We start from the raw sequence: 21,380 nt of genomic DNA on the forward strand, positions 1-21,380 counted from the left end.
TATATATATATATATATATATATATATATATATATATATATATATGCAAGTACATAATCATTATAAAAAAAACACGCATCCAGGAAGAAAAAGGGCAGATGATTAAAACCCCTTTTGATGTCTATGTGTGCACATGCACGTGCCTGCAGCAGACACAGTTTGTACGGTACACGTGCAGTTTAGTGTCCCAAATTATTTTCCAAAAACTGAGTGTCCCAAATGGTTGAGGGTCTTATTTGAGACAGGTTAGGGTTAGGGTTAGGGTAAGGGTAAGGGTAGCACAGGTAGTTTAGCAGGTTCATAATTAATTAAGGACATTATATGGGGAATTTGGGACACTAAACTGCACGTATACAGTTTGTACTGTAAGATGTATAATATAATGGCTGGCAAATGTGTTAATTATCATAAGTAAAAGTCTGATACTGACACATGATCAGTAAGCACACAGAGATATTCCATATCACATCATGGATAACAGCTACTGGATGTTTGTGTGCGCATGCGTAAACGTAGCCTATACAGCCTGACTGCAAGCCGTTACAAAAGGTTACAGCTCTGTACAATGTAACAAAGAGGTTCCAAACCATAGTTTAAACCGTCTTTGACTGTAGCTAGCTAACCTCCATGGTGTAATGTGCTAACGTTGGCTTGTGACAGACAGACAGACAGACACGCAGACAGGCAGGCAGTCAGACAGGCAGGCAGCTGTGTGTTGTGTTGTAGGCGGTGGCAGATTTGCGGAAGTGTGTGAAGCTGTAGTCATATGACCAGGCAGGCAGCCGGAGGAAATGGTACCTAGATATGGATAAAATCCCTCGGACACGGTGACTAACATCCACAACGAACACGGTAACAATAGCCATAAGTCATATTTAGGCACAGTCAATAACTTTAGTTATATTAGGTCATTGAGTTCTCGCCGTAACGAGTGTTAACGGCCACATACTGTTGATTTTTATCTTCAACGTTACCAACGAACACCAACAGCTAGCAGTTCAGCTAATATAACTGCGCCAGGTGTTTGTCTTTCTCTAACGCCAACAGCGGAATTAGTCAAGAGGTTAGCGGTTTAACTCACTGTATTTCCTGACGGTCTGTGTCCTCGTATGGACAGATTAAAGTGTCTCCTGACTATAACTGTATAATGTGTGTCCCCCCCAGATGGACGAGATTACAGTGTCTCCTGAGTGACTATAACTGTATAATGTGTGTGTCCCCAGATGGACGAGATTAAAGTGTCTCCTGACTATAACTGTACAATGTGTGTGTCCCCAGATGGACGAGATTAAAGTGTCTCCTGACTATAACTGGTTCAGAAGCACAGTGCCTCTGAAAAGAGTAAGTACCTCATGACTTGTAATCTGTGATGCTAATCCATAATCACTACACATGAACACATAACATGTTTAGGCTAATAATGATTTTACAAACACGTAGAAATATGGAACTAAACATTACCCAAAAAAGCAATATGCCCAAGTAAATAGACAAGACAAGTCAGGATTATTATTTGGCCTAATGTGTTGTGTCAGTTATAACAAAGCTTCACTTTTAATCATATCAAACGCATAACTGGTTGATCATTATCATGCAGCATGATCACATTTGAATATCTGTCTGATTACATTATGTGTGTCTGTCCCATGATGTGTGAGTCCAGTCTTGCAACATTTCACTGACACCAAGTAGTCCAACCACAGCTTCAAACCTGCCCAGTCTTAACTTTTTATTTCCAATTAGGAAAGGTGTTTTTGTCCAGCATTAATGTATACTGCTGTACTATGATACTAGATTTTTATAAAGTCCGTAGTGAGCAAACTGATGCCGATTTTCTTCAGTGAACAGACACGCATAGAGCTTGGTCATTAGTGCAACAGTAAAGGTTTTACCTCAGTAACATCATTAGATTCTATTAGATTAGCTCAGCAGCCAAGTATGTAGGTTATGGTTCAGTGTTTCCGCTATATACATGTATTTGGGAATAGAGATGCACCGATTGACCGGCTGGTGAACGGAATTGGCTGATTTTCACGTGAACGGCCATTACTGGCGACCGACCGGTCAGTCTGACATATGCCGATTTTATGCCGGTCAAATGCACTCGGGTGCTGCATGATTAACATCGCACAACATCAGCATCACACCTGCACACGCAGGGTTTCCGCTATATGCATGTAGCAGTGGCGCACAATACAACGGTATTGTTCATATTTTTGCACAATGACAAATAAAGCAAACTTGCCTAAAAAAGGAACTACACGCTGTTTTCAGGTAACGTTACTGTTGACGTTCAAACATGTTTTGAGAAATATCTTTATACTGCAAGGCTATATTTATTTTATTTTGATTTGTTATTTATATATTATTTTATCGCCATTACCTGTTTTCATACAGAAGTTTAGTTTGCTAAATATATCACATTTCTTTAGTTGGATATTGGATGTGAAAAGAAGGAAATGATTCTTCCATAACATTGCACTTTAGATGTGTGTGAATTTCCCACACCATGAGTAATTCATATAGTTCTATTTTATAGCGATCGATTATCTGTTCAAAAAATTTTCTATTTTCTATGCAAAATGTTAAATGTTCTATTAAAGAAAAGATAGAAAATAAAAAATTGTGTGTGCTGTAAAGTGGTTAGAAAAAATGTAATCGGAATCGGCTAAAATCGGTATCGGCTGTTCAAACTCAATGAAAAATTGGAGATCGAAATCGGCCTAGAAAATTGTAATCGGTGCATCTCTAATTAGCGGCGGTCCGCTATTACTAAATTGTTGCTGCCGCTAGCGTTAGCAAATAAGCCCACTGACGGCAACGTTATTCTTCATATTTTGGCACAATGTTTAGCAATGACCGTAGTAGTTCTCCCCAATTCCGGGTCACGTTACTGCTGAAACTTAAATTTGTTGGTGCCTCTATTCTAGTATTTACGGTAGCCATCCACCTGCTCCTCCAGGGAGCGTGCATTTATGCTGTTGTTGTGTGCCAGGAGGCTGTGACCGTAGTAACCGTGCTGTAATGTTATGCTGTTGAGAGCAATAAGTAAATGGACGAAACAAGCAAAAAGAGCACTTTATTGGACAGCAGCAGAAACGTTTCCGGTTATGTTGTAAAAAAATAACCGTAAATGATTGACTGTAGAAAGTGCTGCTATAGTGTTTTTTGAAAATGAAAGCATGTACACATGGTATAGCACAAACACAAAACACAAGTATGAACCTGAACATGTTATATAATAGCTCATCTTTAACATATACAAAACATTGGCAGTAGCGGCCAGAATAAAATCAGTTTTTGAAGTTTAAAGTGAATAAAATAACCTTCCCAGCCTGCTTACTGGAGTTCCACAACTACACCTATCCTACATACCTTTCAATTTTGGCTGTATTATTTGTGTCCCCTTCAAAAATTGCTTTTGAGAAATGTAATGTTTATTATGCCTGTAACTAATACCCCTTTCACACAAAATACCCAGGTTGACTGTGTGTTTGAATGGGGTAACCCTCCTCTATCTACTGGGCATCGTGACCCAGGTAGCGAGGTGGGTTGGATCAGGGTAGAACTAGGGTTGATTTCAATGTCAATTGCGCTTGACCTGGGTCGCTACCAGATGGGGCGGGACAAATTATGTGATTGGTTTTGAAATGAGAGTGGGGCAGTCACCGGTCGCTGCACACTTTGGAAAAACAACAACAACACAGATATTGTCTCACTCTGCTTCACGCTGGATTTTCACAGGCAGCTTCAACAACAGCAGAGCGGAGCGGTTCAATTAATTTCTATGAGAACAGTCCGTTGGCAGTGAGGCCAAAGGTGACTCCGTGAGTCAACCTTTACAGTTTTTACAGGCAAAGCCCAGTGTTTCAATGTGAACGTATGAAAATAAGTTCAATTTAATTCTCTCGGCACCGCCGCTCTTACAAGACAGACACCTGTCTGCAGACTGCAGTTCAGTGCGGCTGCTGGGGAGTGCGATTCTCTTTTTTTTTTTTTTTTTTTATCTTTTTTTTATAAAAATAAGTCGTGAAGCCAACAACAAAGCCCAACTTTACTTTTAATTAAATCAAACAAAGAGATCTCCCCTCGTCTTAAAATAGTCAAACATTGATACTAGACTAACCTACTTCCTTTTCTAGCTGCTGCAGTAAATATGCAGAGGAGGAGAAATCACACTCCACAAAATCATCTGAGAAGTGTTTGATGGTTATTTTTTTGTGATTTGGAAGATAATCCCTGCGAAACAATTATAAAATAAACTATTTCAGCTACAAAACACATTAGCTCTGCTGGTATACAGCCGGTCGGGAGTATGTGATGTTAGCTGTTTACTGAATATGACGTGTAAAGCCCCGCCCATTTCTAGAACTTAAGGTAATTGTTATGCAGTGCTCCCAGGTTGACCCAGGTGATCTCTGATGTCATGACCAGAGATATACCCATGTAGACTGGCTTGGTTTGAATTTCCAAAAGAAGGGTTGAACCCTGATCAGACAACCCTAGCCCAACCCTGGTAGGTGGTGTGAAAGAGGCATACCACTGAAACCATCTTAAATGACACAAGTTCTATCAAACGTCGGGCCAGTAAATACCAGCCAGCCCATTAGGCCAGGGCTGGAAAAGTAAAAAAATAAAAAAAATAAAATCCTTTCATTCAGATAAAATACAACCCTACTACTAACCAGTGTCTGGTAAGCTTCTAACAGTATAAAGTTCCTTACAAAGCAGTTTTGCGAGTTATTAAAAATGATTTCTGAAAAAAGGGCAAACTGGAAAACAGGGCTAGATTAAAGCATGCTGTAGTCTGTATTATAAGTACCTACTGTGTAAACAAAAAGCCAGAGTCAAATGGAGGCTCTTAAAGGGTAACTACCGTTTTTTCTTTTTTTTCAAACCTGGACTCTATCTGATGGAGCTTACCCACTGCTAGTACCAGCTTTACTCGGCTCGACTCGGCCGCGGTGCCCTGTCCTCCTTTTTCCATTGCAGCGTTAGTACCGCCTCATGCATGAGGCGAGTGTGGCTGGTCGTTACAGCGAGGCCGCAGGAAACTGCCGTGACCTAACGCGAAGCTGGAGGCAGCAAAAAAAAAAAACACCGCTGGCTAAACTATTTGAAAATGGCGGGTTTGTTCAGGACACCCCCGTCTGTCGCTAGCAATGATGACGCGGTGATTAGCGACGATTCTATCCGACCAATCAGTAGTCTGCAGGTTTTCACGTCACCTTTGGGTATCGCCTCAGCTCGCTTGGAACCTTGACGGAGGTAATACTAAAAAAAAGTACCTGTTGGCAGGTACCAGGGACTTTTTTTCATAATGGAAAACCCAAAAAGACAAGTAGAGGCGAGGCGAGTCGAGCAGGGACCATGTAATTGAAAAACGGCATTAGTGACTAATGGGAACACCAATCTTTGACATTGTACCAGTATCAAGCGAGATCGGTGCAGTCAGCATGGGCGAAACAAGCTATGTAAGTTCCCGAGGCTATTTTGCAGCGGCTCCGCCACTTTTCCCGTTGCCTAGCGCCGCCCAAGACGATTGTGATTGGTTTAAAGAAATGCTAATAAACCAGAGCACGTTTTTCTCCCATCCAGGAATGCTGTGTGGACTAGCCAGACCCTCCTCTGCAGCGCTGTGGAGGAAGGTCTGGCAATGCGATACTACCATGCAACCAACTGTTTTTTAATTCCTTTTTTTAATGATATAGTTTGTAGGGGTTATGGTCAAATTCTCTTTATCAGTTAACAGTTAATTATTAACATCCCTAATGTGTATGGTATATGTCAGCTGAAGAAACGGAATCAGAAAATATCCAAAGATATGTTTAGAAACAGTGTCACTGTTCTCAACCACCAGAGTCTATTTTAACTCTTGTTGTTCACAATTGGTATAGAAAAAACAAGTTTGAGGAGGGAACCTTATCATAATCAGATTATTTGTAATCTTTAATATAAAAATTTGTATTGGCCTAAAGTGGGGCTGTACTAAACCGAGGAAATATATGTAAAATAGAATATGTTTTCACACAGGACTGTGGATTTTGTCATCTATCACTTCCATTAAAAACCCATTCTGAAGAGTCGTCTTCATGTTATTAACATGTCAGTGTGAGTGGATCTGTGTGCCATACTGAGACGGTTCTAGAGTGAGTTAGATAAACAATAATACAGGTCGTGAATTACATACAAGAATAATTGGCATTACCTTATTTTTGAGAAAAAGAAAACCACAACATGTAGTTTCATGTTTTTCCCATGATCCCTGGGAACTTACAGTACAGGCCAAAAGTTTGGACACACCTTCTCATTCAATGCGTTTCCTTTTTATTTTCATGACTATTTACATTGTAGATTCTCACTGAAGGCATCAAAACTATGAATGAACACATGGAATTATGTACTTAACAAAAAAGTGTGAAATAACTGAAAACATGTCTTATACTTTAGATTCTTCAAAGTAGCCACCCTTTGCTTTTTTATTAATAAGGGGAAAAATTCCACTAATTAACCCAGACAAAGCACACCTGTGAAGTGAAAACCATTTCAGGTGACTACCTCCTGAAGCTCATTGAGAGAACACCAAGGGTTTGCAGAGTTATCAAAAAAGCAAAGGGTGGCTACTTTGGAGAATCTAAAATATAAGACATGTTTTCAGTTATTTTTTGTTAAGTACATAATTCCATATGTGTTCATTCATAGTTTTGATGCCTTCAGTGAGAATCTACAATGTCAATAGTCATGAAAATAAAGAAACACATTGAATGAGAAGGTGTGTCCAAACTTTGGCCTGTACTGTAGTTCAAAGACTAATGTATTTTTTTTTAATTATTGGGCAATCTGCTAATTATTTACTTAATCCAATATCTTTAATGGTAATCTTTATCAACAAATAGTCACATGTCAGATCCTGGGACCAGAGAATCCTTCAGAGAGTCATTCTTTACAGAGAAGATGTGTTTCCTGTAAATTAGCTTCTAGCTAACTGCTACAGCCAGCAAGACTTAACTTGATTATCTAAACCTTTTACGGGGTGTGTGTGTGTGTGTGTGTGTGTGTGTGTGTGTGTGTGTGTGTGTGTGTGTGTGTGTGTGTGTGTGTGTGTGTGTGTGTGTGTGTGTGTGTGTGTGTGTGTGTGTGTGTGTGTGTGTGTGTGTGTGTGTGTGTGTGTGTGTGTCAGTCCTAGACTTTATTAAAGTTTCAAGTCTTTATCATAACTTTAACTAGTTAGTTTCATTACATCTCTCCTGGAAACCATTGCATGTGTGGTCCCCATTATTAAATGCATATAAACAACTCCTTGAACTTAGTGTTTATTTTAGTCTTCAGGTGAAATAGTTCCATATTTGCGTCCCGCGGCCTGTTTGAAATCCAATGTGAAAGAAACTCCAGGGCCATGATTAGTTTGCAGGATGCTGTTTTCTCACGTTGTGTTTTTTTTTTTTTTTTTTGTCTCCGCCAGATTATTGTTGATGACGATGACAGTAAGGTGTGGTCGCTGTACGACGCCGGCCCAAAGAGCATCCGCTGCCCCATCATCTTGCTCCCTCCAGTCAGTGGGACAGCCGAGGTGTTCTTCCAGCAGGTGCTGGCTTTGACGGGATGGGGCTACCGAGTCATCTCGGTGAGCTCAACACTGCAAACACGCTGCAGCTTCAGCATGTCACATCTTCTGTTTCTACTGCTTCAGGTTGAATAGGGCTGCAGCTAACGCTTATATTAATTCTGGATTCGTCTGCCTTTCTCTATTGATATTGTTACTGTTATTAGTTTTCTCTGTAAAATGTTTAAAAGCTTAACATGCCCACTAGGGCTGAAACGATTCCTCGAATAACTCGAATAATTCGACTACAAAAAATCCTCGAAGCAAAATTCTTTGCCTCGAAGCTTCGTAAAATCAATGTAATTAAGGTTGTACGGCTCACTGTGTTTCCGCACAGAGGATTATTACTAGCGCTCAACAAGTTGACGCTTCTGTGGACACAAGACCTTATATACTGTCTATGCACAAGACTGACGGCCCAGATTACAAATGAAGGAAGACGAAAATAGCGAGGGTCTAAGAGAAGAGACAGGCGAGAGAAAACGACAGAAAGTTTGGGATCATTTTAAGCTGCAAACATGCTGCTACATCATCTCTGTAGAAAACATCCAGTGTACTACGGAGCGAACCCGACACAAGGTACTGCTGCTCTCGTCCACAGCGCTGTTTTACACAACTAGCCTACAGCATGCTACTCTGCTAATAGCCATGTTTTACCAACAAGCTAAAACGAAAGCTGTCGGTTTGTAGTTTAACTATTTATTAGTTTGCTACTAATCTTTGGAAACTCAGCTGCTGCCGGAGACAAACCGGCTCCTCCCCCCAGCATGGCCACTTACTATGCATGTGAATGACGCCATCATGCCGGTGATGTCTGCATTCTTTATACTTTCTCCTCAGTGTGTATTAGGCTTCTGAAAATGTGTCCCCCAGAACAGTATAGTTGAATGGACCTGCTGTAAGCTTTGTACAGTCACATTTACCATCTGGTTAGTGAACAGCTCTTTTGCATATCCAGTGCAAAGAGCTAGAGGCAAGGGTCTTTTAGTAAACAGCAATAATAAATATTTACTATTGCTGTTTACTAAGTATTTCTTACTAAGTATTTATTATCCGATTACCGTATTTTCCGCACTATAAGGCGCACTTAAAAGCCTTAAATTTTCTCAAAAAACGACAGTGCGCCTTATAATCCGGAGCGCCTTAAATATGGATCAACCTCTCAAGGATCACTGCCCCATTGACGGGACACTGCGTTGCTGTAACCTCGATAAAACTTCCACTCATTCGCGTTTTTATAACTTTAAAGCATTAAATCTTCAAAATATACAGCCATGCGACACACCAATTGAAAGCTTAGCCTCTAATGATTAATTTAAGCCCACATACAAAGCATAAGATGATTTATAGCAGTTACACAACTGTTACAAAGTAACAGAAAATAAAACAATTCAGCCGTAATATGCGCAGGTGTCGAGAGTGTATCCATACCTGTTTTCGTTGTCCTTTCAGCAACAAAGTGGTATTTTGCCCAAAACTTGATTTTCATAAATCCACAAGAGTCCAAGGAAATGTAATATCCAAGCTTTATATTCCAAAACGATCTGTTCGCCTCACAATGTTGAAGTTTCTGGCCGAATCACAACGGAAAAACGTGAAACAGTTTTCCATTTCCGCACTTGTCATCGCCGCTAGCTTCTCTGCCCAGCTTGCTACATGGTCGATGTGGGCTTCATCGTATTCCCTTCTATTTCTGCTTCTAAGCTTTCGATTGGTAGCTCATATTAGCCAATCTGTTCAGGTTTGCCTCTGATATGGCCAATGGAAGCGGACAAGCCGATGACAACATGTCAGGGACCACGTTGAGACGATCGCCATTTTCTCGGACCACTTAGATTTAAATGCTATAAGGAGGGAGTGAACGGAGTTGTCAGAACGCTTAATAAAGTTTGACTTTATCTGTTTTGTTGACATTCCCTTTAGCACAGCTCCATCTAGTGGATGCATAACACAACCCCAGTCAAACGTTTGACTGCAGTATCTTCTATTCTATGCGCCTTATAATCCGGTGCGCCATATATATGAAAACAGTTCTAAAATAGGCCATTCATTGAAGGTGCGCCTTATAATCCGGTGCGCCTTATAGTGCGGAAAATACGGTAATCGATGAATTGATAGCTGCAGCCCTAATGCCCACCTTGAGTTTCTCAGAGCTCAAGGTGGTGTCTTGTTCTGTTTCCTGTGATAGATACCACCTGAGACTGGTGCTAATCAAATTGAGTTTCTGTTAATAGACCCATTGATTAATCCATTACTTAACTAGCATATTGGCCTGAGTAGAAGACTAGCCTGACTCCAGGGTCAATGTGTGGTTTCCAGCTGCAGTATCCGGTGTACTGGGATCTCATGGAGTTCTGCGACGGCTTCAGGAAGCTTCTCGATCACTTGCAGTTGGATAAAGTAAGTGTGTGTGTGTTTTCCTTTTGCTTCAGAGCTGGGCATGCAGTGTTTTCTTCCCCCATGAGTGGCCAACTTAACATCTAACAGTACTCCCAGGAATTACACACATACACGTAACAGCAATCTGAATCCCATCATTATACAGTAACAGAGGGAACCAAACCACAATGAGTGAAAAGCTCTGCTGACTAGTGTGTGAGATGGGAGTGACGCATTGACCCCTAGGCCATTTTGATTGGCTGACCTCAGCCAGCTGTTAGGTACAGCACTGCTTATATGAATGGGCTAGTGGATTTAAAACAGCTAGAGCATCAGTAATTAAACATAGTTACTTAGCTTGATAATTTACCAACCTCACATTTATAATCTAGTTAATCAGAAGTTGCTGATCAGTTCAAACTGAACTATATTTTATTGCATATATTTAAACAGGTAAGCTATTTGAAGATGAGTAACCTGTAAGGTTATGTTGTCTAATGTTACTAGGTTCATATTATGCCTAGCTAGCTAATGATTATATTAGCATTATGTAGCTAACTTGTTAGCTAACGCTCTAGTTGAATGCCACATCACTAACAGAGCAAGCATTAATAACTCAGACATATGTAATCATGCACGGCACGCTCACATTTCCTGTATATACAGAGTGAGTTCATAACTGCAGACTGCGCAGACGTTAGGTGATCACATTAAATCGTAGCATTAAAATCAAAACATATTATCTATGCTTACTAGAAACAGAAGGAGACATCTGATTGGCTACAGATACTTCCCTGTTAAAGTACAGTACATTTGTAAAGCGAAACACACACACACACACACACACACACACACTCAAATGTATTAAGTTTATGATGATAAACAACCACACTAACAAAGAAATATTTTGTCCATCAGAAATACATTTGTGAACCATATTTTATTTGTTTCACATTTATACAACAATAACTATTTTTCTGTGCATTGACAAATATTTTTGTGGACTGAGTCATTTATATATAAATCCTAAAATACATTAGTAAATCCTTCTGTAAGCATTGGTGTTCAACATTTCCGACCACACTTGAAGGCAGCGTCATGTCACAGAGAGAGAAAAGAGAAGTCACTTTGCTTGGTTGTTGCAGTAAACAGTCACCTGTTGTTACCCAAACTCCTGGGCAGTTGAGTGCTTGTGTTTTCTTTTTTTAACTTGTTTGTGGCAGCGATGTTTCCTGTTTCCTGTACCGTTACGGGACTCTCACGCTGATTAACGGACTGACGAGTTACATGACCTGCTCTGTATATACCGTTTTGTTTGTTTGTTTTGAATAGAAAAAAAAAAAGACACTATTTCACACAAATGTCTAACGGGATAAAATGATGAAGTGTACACCCAAACGGTCAAAGGTCACACACACTGTGACATCATAATGTTTGTGGCCATTGGGAGGTCGGGCACAGACCGAATTATGTCGGTACTACCAAGGACCAATTCACGTTAAATCAAACTGCCAAATTTCGGTTCCTGTAAGCGCGAGCTTATCTGTCCTCTCTGCATGTTGACAGAGAGCGGAGCTCCGCTCTCATACACACACACACGCAGAGGTGCGGACGGAACAAAATGACATCGCCTCGGCAGTTTGTTCAACGTTAAGTAGTGATGGCGAACTGAAGCTTTCTGAACCAGTGAAGCTTTCAATCCAATTGGATCGAAAAAAGGTCCAGTACTCGAAGCTTCAGAACTCTATGAGGACATCTGGTGGTGAAAGTTAAGCATCCTTAACTTTCACCACCTGATGTGCATGTGTCACAAACTTTCACAGATATTAGCCATGAATCCACAAAAAAAACTAAACAATAAAGTTAGGAGTTTGGTTGTGAACGCGTGCAATCAATTTGGGAGGGAAATGAATGAAGAACACATTGCACATTGCACACACATTTCTGTGATTATATTGAGTACGTAGCCTAGAGCAACATTGTCTCCTCAGCCAAATAGGTGAGATAGGCAGTGCAGAAGGTGTAGGCTATACTCGCTATAAACTTAGGCTACTTGCAATTAACTATCTAGGCTACTCACTATGAACTTTCTACTGGCTATACACTTTCTACTCGCTATAATAATCACTGTAACAATCTCTCTATTCACTAACTCTCCTGACTCTCTTGACTCTCCTACTGCATCAACCCTCAAAGGCGCGCCCCGTGTCGCGCAACTTTAAAGCTTTTGAATTCAACTTCGAAGCAGTCACGTGGGCACTTGTGAAACGAAGCTTTGGACGTCACTGGTCACGTGATCATCACAAAACGAATCAAGCTCCGATACAAAGCTCCATTCCAAATTGGTTCATGTTTTTGATACGTGCCTCGAAGCAGGGGGTTCACGGTTAACATCACTAACGTTAACTCACGGTGAGTCAGCGCAATGCCTGTAAAGCGGTTGCAAGATATAAGATATAACATAATGGCGAGATGAAAGCAGCCATGGTGGGCGGATCGCCCCCCCCTTGTGATTTGATGTTGTCATGTGACTCAGCGGCGCAAGCGGCCAGGCCCGGGGGCGGCCAGCAGCACACACACACAAGCAGGACAGAGACGGAGCAGAAGAATGGCAGATAGGAAGAGGAGTGCTGTGTGTCTATATTTTCAGGCCGAAAATGAAACAACGGCAAGCTGTATAATTTGTAAAAAAAAAAAAAAAAAGGCTGTAAGATACAATATTAACACAACAAATGTATAAAAGCATATGCAAATTCTGTCCTGGGTTTTAACTTATTAATAATCCAAAGGAAAAATCACAAAAACACTTAAAAGTCATGAAAATTCATTCAGGTTGAGCAATTTGATGATGAATCCACCTTAATTATTAAAAAGTATCGGTATCGTATCGGTATCAGCGATACTGGCCCTGTATTTACTTGGTATCGATACCAAATTTTGCAGTATTGCACACCACTAGTGGTGCGGTTACACTTCCACCTAGACAGACAGTCAGGGTTCTCTTTGCCCTTTGGACTGACTGACAGGCTGGAGATTGTAAGGCAAGGCAACTTTATTTCTATAGCACATTTCAGCAACCAAGTGAAAAAACCAAAGTGCTTTACATAAAACATTAAAAACAGATAGAAAATAAAACAGGATTAGATAAGATACAAATACAAGAATAAAAGTTCCAGTGCAGTGTAAGAAATGAATAATTATTTGATTTAATAGTTTATAGGGATGGGTTTGGGAGGAAAGAGGGAGATGTGTTATTTTGTATGGAGTGTAAAATGTTCTAAATAAATAACAAGATGGTCTAACTCCGGATTTCCACTGAATGGCTGCGGACCGGCTCCGCTGCGTGTCTGCTCCGTGCTCCGCTGTCCGTCAATACCCACCAGGTCCGGATTTGTTGCGGCATGGCTGCGGCCATGACTGACAGCTGTAGTCACGAGGATCCACGAGATCTCACGAATTCAGGTAGAATAGAACCACAAAACCAACAGCCGTTAGTTTCCATCCAGAGGAGTAGAGGGGAAACAACTCTGTGCTGTGTTTTCAAGGTGTAGTGTAGGGAAATATGATCCGCCGTGAGGACGGTGTATTTTATTTAGAAAATTAACTGGATGTTTTATTTTGTTTCTCTGCTCGACTTCCTGTCCCGCATTATCTCCCGTGTGCTGAATTCCTGCGGAGCTCTCTGGCGTCCGGCAAAAATAGAAGCTCTGCGTAGCTGCGGATCCCCGGAGCTGGGACGCAGTTGGAACGCAGCCATTCTGCAGTCAGTGGAAATACACACATTGACTTTAATGGAAACCTAATGACTCCGAAACCGTTCCGGAGCCGTTCCGGAGCCGGTGGAAATTGGGTTGGTTAGTAAATAGGATAAAAAGGTTTGGAATTATTTTTACAACTGAAATAATTTTATGTTATTGCAGAGAGAAAGTACAGAAAAAAGGTACCGTTGGGTACTGCAACTGAATTTGAGACCTTAACTCAGGAACAGAAGGGGAGACATTTTGTCGGATAGTGAAACTGTGGTGGTTGTTAAGCTCTTCTGTGCTGCCGGGTTGAAGATGTGGGTGAACATTTCGGCAAAAAATAAACTTAATACCTTTTTTTTTTTTTTTATTCCTTCAGTCTTCACTGTATATTATAGGAGTTTGGACAGTCTTTGAGGCAAACAACTGCAAGTTTTTTCTGCTGCTTACTAGCCAATACAAACTCCCCTGGGACAGTAAAGGGATTGCACTGTAGGCCTGATCACCCTTTTGTTCTCTATCAAATGTTGATCCTCTGTCACTTGAACTTCCAGGTCCATCTGTTCGGTGCATCCCTGGGGGGATTCTTGGCTCAGAAGTTTGCAGAGTGCACACACAAGTCTCCCAGAGTGCACTCGCTGATACTGTGTAATTCCTTCAGTGATACCTCCATCTTTAATCAGACGTGGACAGCCAACAGGTGCTTTTTAATGATTCCATCACAGACTGTCCTCTCAATGGTTACATTCATCATTAATGTTTCCTTTCCATCTTCCTTTCTCAGTTTCTGGTTGATGCCAGCTTTCATGTTGAAGAAGATTGTTTTGGGGAACTTTGCTAAAGGACCCGTGGACCCTAAAATGGCAGATGCAATCGACTTCATGGTTGACAGAGTAAGTGTGTGTGTGTGTGTGTGTGTGTGTGTGTGCGTGTGCGTGTGCGAGAGAGACAAGGTCAACTAGACGGTCTCACATCACCCCTGTACTCAAGTCTCTACACTGGCTCCCTGTCAAATATAGGATTCCGTTTAAGATTCTCACATTAACATACAGCTCATTGCACGGACAGTTTCCTGCATATGTGGCCGACCTACTGGAACCTTATTTGACAGCGCGCCCTCTAAGGTATTCTATGTCAAATGTATTAACTGTTCCTCGCACCCGGCTTAGGACTTGTGGTGACAGAGCCTTCGAGTTGGTAGCACAGAGACTTTGGAACGCTCTGCCTCCTCCAATATGATCTGCTGTCTCTGTGGAGACATCAGTGAAAAGACCTACTTTTTTTAAACCTAAACCTTTTTGTTTTGTTATGTATTACTTTGTGACTTCAGTTGTGCACTGTGTTTAGTTTTTTTTTTTTGTGTATTGTATGTTTTCTGTAAAGCACTTTGTGATTTTTATCTGTGAAAAGCGCTATATGAATACATTTTAATGACTTACTTATCTTGATTGGATTTGCCGTATAGCTAAATATTAGTATCAGTAATGCAATGATATGCTATCAGAAGTGCATTCACAGTGTTGCATGTGAGTGTGATGATCACACTACAACTGAAGCATGCGCAGGAAGACAGGTTAAAGATCAGGGATAAGAGCTAAGCTAACCCATCTTAGACCAAGGGAACTCCACTACCCACCATCTTCACAGCCCTCACACATTGGAAAATAACTCCTACGTCACTGTGCTCCCATCAAACTGATGGCAAGACCCGGGAGGAAGTTGGACAGGACTGTGTGTACAACTGATTTAGTGAGACACAAATCCGACAGAATTGCTAATAACTGTGTGTTACTACAGCTTTCACTGCTGATGATGCATGGGGCAGCCATGTCGGATTTTGAGCTCGGGGTGTTCTGTGGTTGTCCGACTTTGACCTTGGAAAGTCTGACTCCCGAGGACAAATGGAAGGCACTATTATGGAGTTTTTCTATTACATGGTACCTGCTCGACTCGCCTTGCCTCTATTTGCCTCGACTTGACGCACTGTGCGTCCATTTTCCATTGCAGATTTTAGTAGCGCCTCAGCTGGTCATCGTAGCGGCGCTGCCGTGACCTAACGCGACAAACACACAGAACGTCGAAGGTGTGTTGCCGTTTCCACAGCCAGAAGACACATTTTGTTTCAAATGAAGCTGAAGGCAGCAAAAAAAAAATCAGAGCTGGCTAAACTGTTTAAAAATGGCGGGTTTGTTCAGGACCCCCTCTGTCGCTTTCACGTCACCTTTTGGTATCGCCTCAGCTCGCTTGGAACCTCGACTGAGGTGGTACTAAAAAAAGGACCGGTTAGCAGGTACCAGGTACTTTTTTTCGTAATGGAAAACCAAAAAAGGCGAGTCGAGCAGGTACCATGTAATGGAAAAGTGCCATTAATGGAGAGATGTCAGAGTGAGGGGGCGTTCATGGACAGCTGTTGGGGGTCCTTGCCTGTGAAATGTCTTTTCCCTCACCTCACATCTTCAGTAGGAGGGGCTAAGATGTGAGGAAAGGATGTTAAGTGAAGAAATGAGTCAAAGAAAAAAAGTTTAGACAAACTCTTAAACAGTAAAACATTTCAAAATCAAACTTTTAGGTCTTAAAAAGTCTCAAATTCGCTGTATTGTGTTCTAGGTCTTAAATAATTGTAACAGGTCTTAATTTTCCTACGTCCATGCAACGCTAACTCTTTATTTTTATTTTTTTTTATTCCGTGGTGTTGTAGTTCTTTCTTTTGCTAGTCCAAATATAATTTCGCTGTATTACGACTACACGAACTTAGGGCTTAGTTGATGTTTTGATAAAGGTCTTAAATTTCACTTGGTGAATCCTGCAGAACTCTGTCTTGGAAATATATCAAATAAATGTGTTTCCCAAAATGTTAAACTACTCTGTCCAACCAGGTGACCACTTTGTTCCTTTTTAAGTATGCATATGTAATCTCTATGTCTCCTTGTTTAAATGTTATCTCTGCCCTCCATGTGCTGTTTTTGTGCTGTAGTTGGAGAGTCTGAACCAAAGTGAGTTAGCATCGCGGCTAACACTCAACTGTCAGAACTCTTACGTGGAGCCGCACAAAATCAAAGATGTTGCTGTGACCATTATAGATGTAAGTGTTGAACCATCTCTCTCCATCAGGTATACCAGTGTCCATTACATCCATGTATGTTTTCTACTGCCATAACCTGAAAGACATGCTTTCTCTGTGGAGGTGTTTGATCAGAGTGCTCTGTCGCTGGAGGCCAAGGAGGAGATGTATAAACTGTATCCTAACGCCAGACGGGCTCATCTGAAAACAGGAGGCAACTTCCCGTACCTGTGCAGGAGTGCTGAGGTCAACCTCTACATACAGGTGTGCGCTGGTTTCTCTTTTACTATCAACTATCAGCTGCTGTCTGCAGAGGACACATGTTGATCCTCCAGGTGAACAATCCCAGATGGATTCAGTCCGTAGTGGGCTGGTATTTTATTTAAAGAAAGAGTCGAAGAATCAAAGGGAAATGCTGCCAAAATTCAACAGCTTTTGTTTTAGTAGGTATTCTCTACTTTTCACCATGCGAATGAATGAATGAGTGAATAGTTTTATTTCAAACAACTTACAAAAAATTTTAACAAAATACAAGACACAAAGTATTCCACTTTAAGAAAAAGCCAGAATAAGCAAAATAAATAAATACTCTTAAAGCTACGTTGCGAAGTTTCTGTCTCCCCCATGAGGAATTCTAAGTAATGACAACAAAACTGTCGGCGCCTCCACATGATACAACCGTGATCACGCACCACCGCCACAACCACGAGCACATCCACGTGTTCCTTGAATCAAGCTGAATCTGATGATAGCCCATTTCTGCTAAGAAGTTTTGTTTCGCAGTATCACGCTATGTGCAAACCCAACTTTTTCGAACTCCTCCTAGGCCGTGCGACCAATCTGCACGAAACTTAGTACGTAGCATCTCCAGATGGACCTGACTAAAATTTATCAAAAGAATTTTGCTACATTAAACTATGCGCAATTTCCGACCAAACAAATTTTCTTAGTTAGCTACCAAACACGAACTTTAGCATATCTCGGACAAATTAAATGCTATCAGCAAAATTTTTTTATTTTTTGCTGATTAGATTATTATATTTGATGATTACTTATTATAGATTAAAGATTATTTTAGAACACCCCACTACGATGCTCTGTACACAATTTGGCAAAGATCGGCCATTAGGGGGCGCTATAATCAACATTTATGTGTTTTGGCCAATAACTCAATGCATGTAAATTGAACATTAGCAATTGCAATTTCTCTACCGTAGTAATTGCTATCAACATGAAACTTGTGATGCTTGTTTGGCATGCTGCTCTGAGGCTCTGTACCAAATTTGGTGAAGTTCGGCCATTAGGGGGCGCTATAATCAACGTAGACGATTTTTGGCCCTTTTACTCAATCAATGTACATGGGATATTTACAATTGCAGTGTACTACAGACCTTGCAGCACACACTCCGCGATATTTACTGACATTTGCCATCATTATGCTTTGGGTTCCGCTTTCGCATGTTCCCCCGGGTTGTTTGGGGCGACTCGCGCCGGGGAGGCTTGGACCCCGTCGTAACTGCTTGCAGTTCTAGTTTGAATTGTTTTTCAATATTCAACCATACACCCTATTACCGAAAACCTCATGAATCATTTGTTCATGTACCATCCTTAAGCTACTGTCTATCCAGTTTAAAATGAGCTGCAGTGGTGTACCGTTTTTTGGTTGTAACTTTTGGAGAAACTCTACCCTATCATGTAACAGAGATCAGACTTTTCAGTGTTTTGAGTGTGAGAGTCCCGTACAGGAAACATCTCTGCCTCTATCTCTGCCACCAGAAAATTTTAAAACACAAGTACTGAACTGCCCGGGAGTTTGTGGATGGCTGACTGTTTCCTCAGTCCCTCCGTCTCTTTATGATGCTGCTTGTGTTTTCCTGCACAGATTCACCTGCGTCAGTTCCACGGGACGAGATACGCTGCCATCAGTCCTGCCATGGTGAGTGCTGAGGAGCTGGAGGTGCAGGAGCAGGGATCTGACCCCGACCAATGACACCACACTTCCTCAACACTTTCTCTCGCTCTTCAGCATTTCACAGGACTTTCTTCAATTTTTTATGGACCTCAACAGTCAATCAGCGAGTCAACTGAGAATATTTTTATTTAACAGATGAAGCAATATTTTGATAATGACCTGTACATGGATTGTACTTGGCCGCTTTGCTTTAAAAACACTTTGCCTTATGTGGAATGAATTTGATAATCGTTGCACTCATAAACTGCCTGAACTGTTTGCCTCAAGTGTTCATTTCTATGTGTAATATATATTGTGCTTAACATGGTTTCCTGTTAACAGAAAGATGAACACTGGTTATGGAGACGTATATCTGAAAGTTTTTGTGTAATTCAAAGAGATGAAATTGCATTTTTTTCCCCGTTTGTTTTTGAATACAGTACCTTATTTTAAAATATCACATGTTCAGTTGTTATTTCCACTCATGTCACAGTGGGGAGCTGTCCTAAGGTTACACGTTGTGCCTGTGAGCAGTGTCTTCGTGAAGCCGTCCATCTGTTGAACTGCCAAAGCCTCAGCCACTAAAACACTTTCCAATCATAGGTCCAAGTCCACTACAACTACAGCCTGGGGGTTCATTCAGAGCTCCAAATGCTCCTGTAGTGATAACTGATCACTTTTCTTTCTCTGCTTCTGAACACTTGTAGAATACGTGGTGTCCTGTGTCTTTGTATAAGATATGATGAAAACATGCTCTACACTGTGAAACATAATAATTTCATTTAATGTCACTTTCTAGCAGATGAATGTTGAAATCTGCTGTGTATATATGTCATGTACAACCAAGGAGGAATAGCAGAATGTGCTGCAAACGTGTGTTCCTTTCATTTCTTTCACTACAGTAGAACCAACTCTGTTTGTCCACCAAGTCCAGACCCTATTGGTCATATTTAGGTGCAATTGATTGAATTTAGCCACTAGATGTTTCACTCCCCCTCCCCCTTCTATTACATTCACGTCACAACTAGAACTTGCCATGCAACTACTTACAGTCACTTATACTATTGGCTCACAAGCCTTGTTAGAAGCTGAAAGCAAACATCCGACATTAACAAAATTATTTTGGACCCATCAACATTGTTTTTTAAAGGAATTCACAATCATTTATTTTTTCGTAAAAGCAATACTTTTATTCTGCATCTTTCTAAAAGCTCTGTGGGTGTATTTATTTTAAATTATTGCCATAAAATTCTAATCAATAAGACATTTAAAGTTATGTAAAGCTGCTCAATCAATATCAATGGATCAAATGACAACATGTAATGTGAAAGAGGTTGCTCATGGTGACAGAATTATCCCCGACTCTGCAGTTCAGCTCCATAGTTCTGGGGTTTCATTTATAAAACTGTGCATAGGATCCTTACTGAAAGTGTACGTACGCCAAAAAAAATTCTGATTTATAAAACCTGTAAGCAATTTATGAATCACAGATTACCCACAAGTGTGCGTATGTGAATCAGCCTCTTATCCTGCCCTGTACGTGGGAATTTTTAACCATAAATTATATAGTCAATGCAAAGCACCTCATGAATGCTGATCAGTATGTTAACGACCCTGGCAGTTGTTCTTTCGTTACGCCGAATCATGACTGGCGGGGGAAAAGCAAAAAACTTCTCAGACGCTGGTGAATTGCTGCAAATTTAATTATAATTTTAGCCTGTTCTCGCACAGTAGGGAAACCTGATCTATAGACTACCTACATTCACCTAAAGGATTATTAGGAACACCATACTAATACCGTGTTTGACCACCTTTCGCCTTCAGAACTGCCTTTATTCATCATGGCATTGATTCAACAAGGTGCTGGAAGCATTCTTTAGAAATGTTGGCCCATATTGAGAGGATAGTTGATGGAGATTTGTGGGATGCACATCCAGGGCATGAAGCTCCCATTCCACCACATCCCAAAGATGTTCCATTGGGTTGAGATCTGGTGACTGTGGGGGCCATTTTAGTACAGTGAACTCATTGTCATGTTCAAGAAACCCAATTTGAAATGATTCAAGCTTTGTGAAATGGTGCATTATCCTGCTGGAAGTAGCCATCAGAGGATGGGTACATGGTGGTCATAAAGGGATGGACATGGTCAGAAACAATGCTCAGGTAGGCTGTGGCATTTACCATTACACCCACACCATTACACCACCACCAGCAGCCTGCCCAGTGGTAACAAGGCATGACGGATCCATGTTCTCATTCTGTTTACGCCAAATTCTGACTCTACCATCTGAATGTCTCAACAGAAATCGAGAAATCGACTTCAACTGTCCAATTTTGGTGAGCTTGTGCAAATTGTAGCCTCATTTTCCTATTTTTAGTGGAGATGAGTGGTACCCGGTGGGGTCTTCTGCTGGTGTAGCCCATCTGCCTCAAGGTTGTTCGTGTTGTGGCTTCACAAATGCTTTGCTGTATACCTCGGTTGTATCAAGTGGTTATTTGAGTCAAAGTTGATCTTCTATCAGCTGGAATCAGTCTGCCCATTCTCCTCTGACCTCTAGCTTCAACAAGGCATTTTCGCCCCCCAGGACTGCAGCATCCTGGATGTTTTTCCTTTTTCAGACTATTCTTTGTAAACCCTAGAAA

The 21,380-nt window shown here is 41.0% G+C and overlaps 1 protein-coding gene across 3 annotated transcripts; it reads left to right on the top strand.

The window, feature by feature from the left end:
* Positions 1-555: 555 nt before the first annotated feature.
* spg21 (SPG21 abhydrolase domain containing, maspardin) lies at positions 556-19,609 on the top strand. 3 transcript variants are annotated; one of them, XM_039795202.1, is made up of 9 exons: positions 556-852; positions 1,224-1,341; positions 7,463-7,624; positions 9,923-10,003; positions 14,280-14,425; positions 14,510-14,618; positions 16,700-16,807; positions 16,910-17,050; positions 18,669-19,609. In XM_039795202.1, exons 2-9 carry the CDS (start codon positions 1,279-1,281, stop codon positions 18,774-18,776), a joined length of 918 nt encoding a protein of 305 aa, XP_039651136.1. In that variant the 5' UTR covers positions 556-852; positions 1,224-1,278; the 3' UTR covers positions 18,777-19,609. The 3 variants fall into 3 exon arrangements, with proteins under 3 accessions (XP_039651136.1, XP_039651135.1, XP_039651137.1); XM_039795201.1 differs by having other exon boundaries at positions 558-852; positions 1,279-1,341; XM_039795203.1 differs by lacking the exon at positions 556-852 and adding an exon at positions 969-1,063 and having other exon boundaries at positions 1,279-1,341.
* Positions 19,610-21,380: the final 1,771 nt, after the last annotated feature.

Source organism: Perca fluviatilis, chromosome 3 (genome assembly GCF_010015445.1).
Source record: "Perca fluviatilis chromosome 3, GENO_Pfluv_1.0, whole genome shotgun sequence".
In the NCBI taxonomy this organism is placed as follows: domain Eukaryota; kingdom Metazoa; phylum Chordata; class Actinopteri; order Perciformes; family Percidae; genus Perca; species Perca fluviatilis.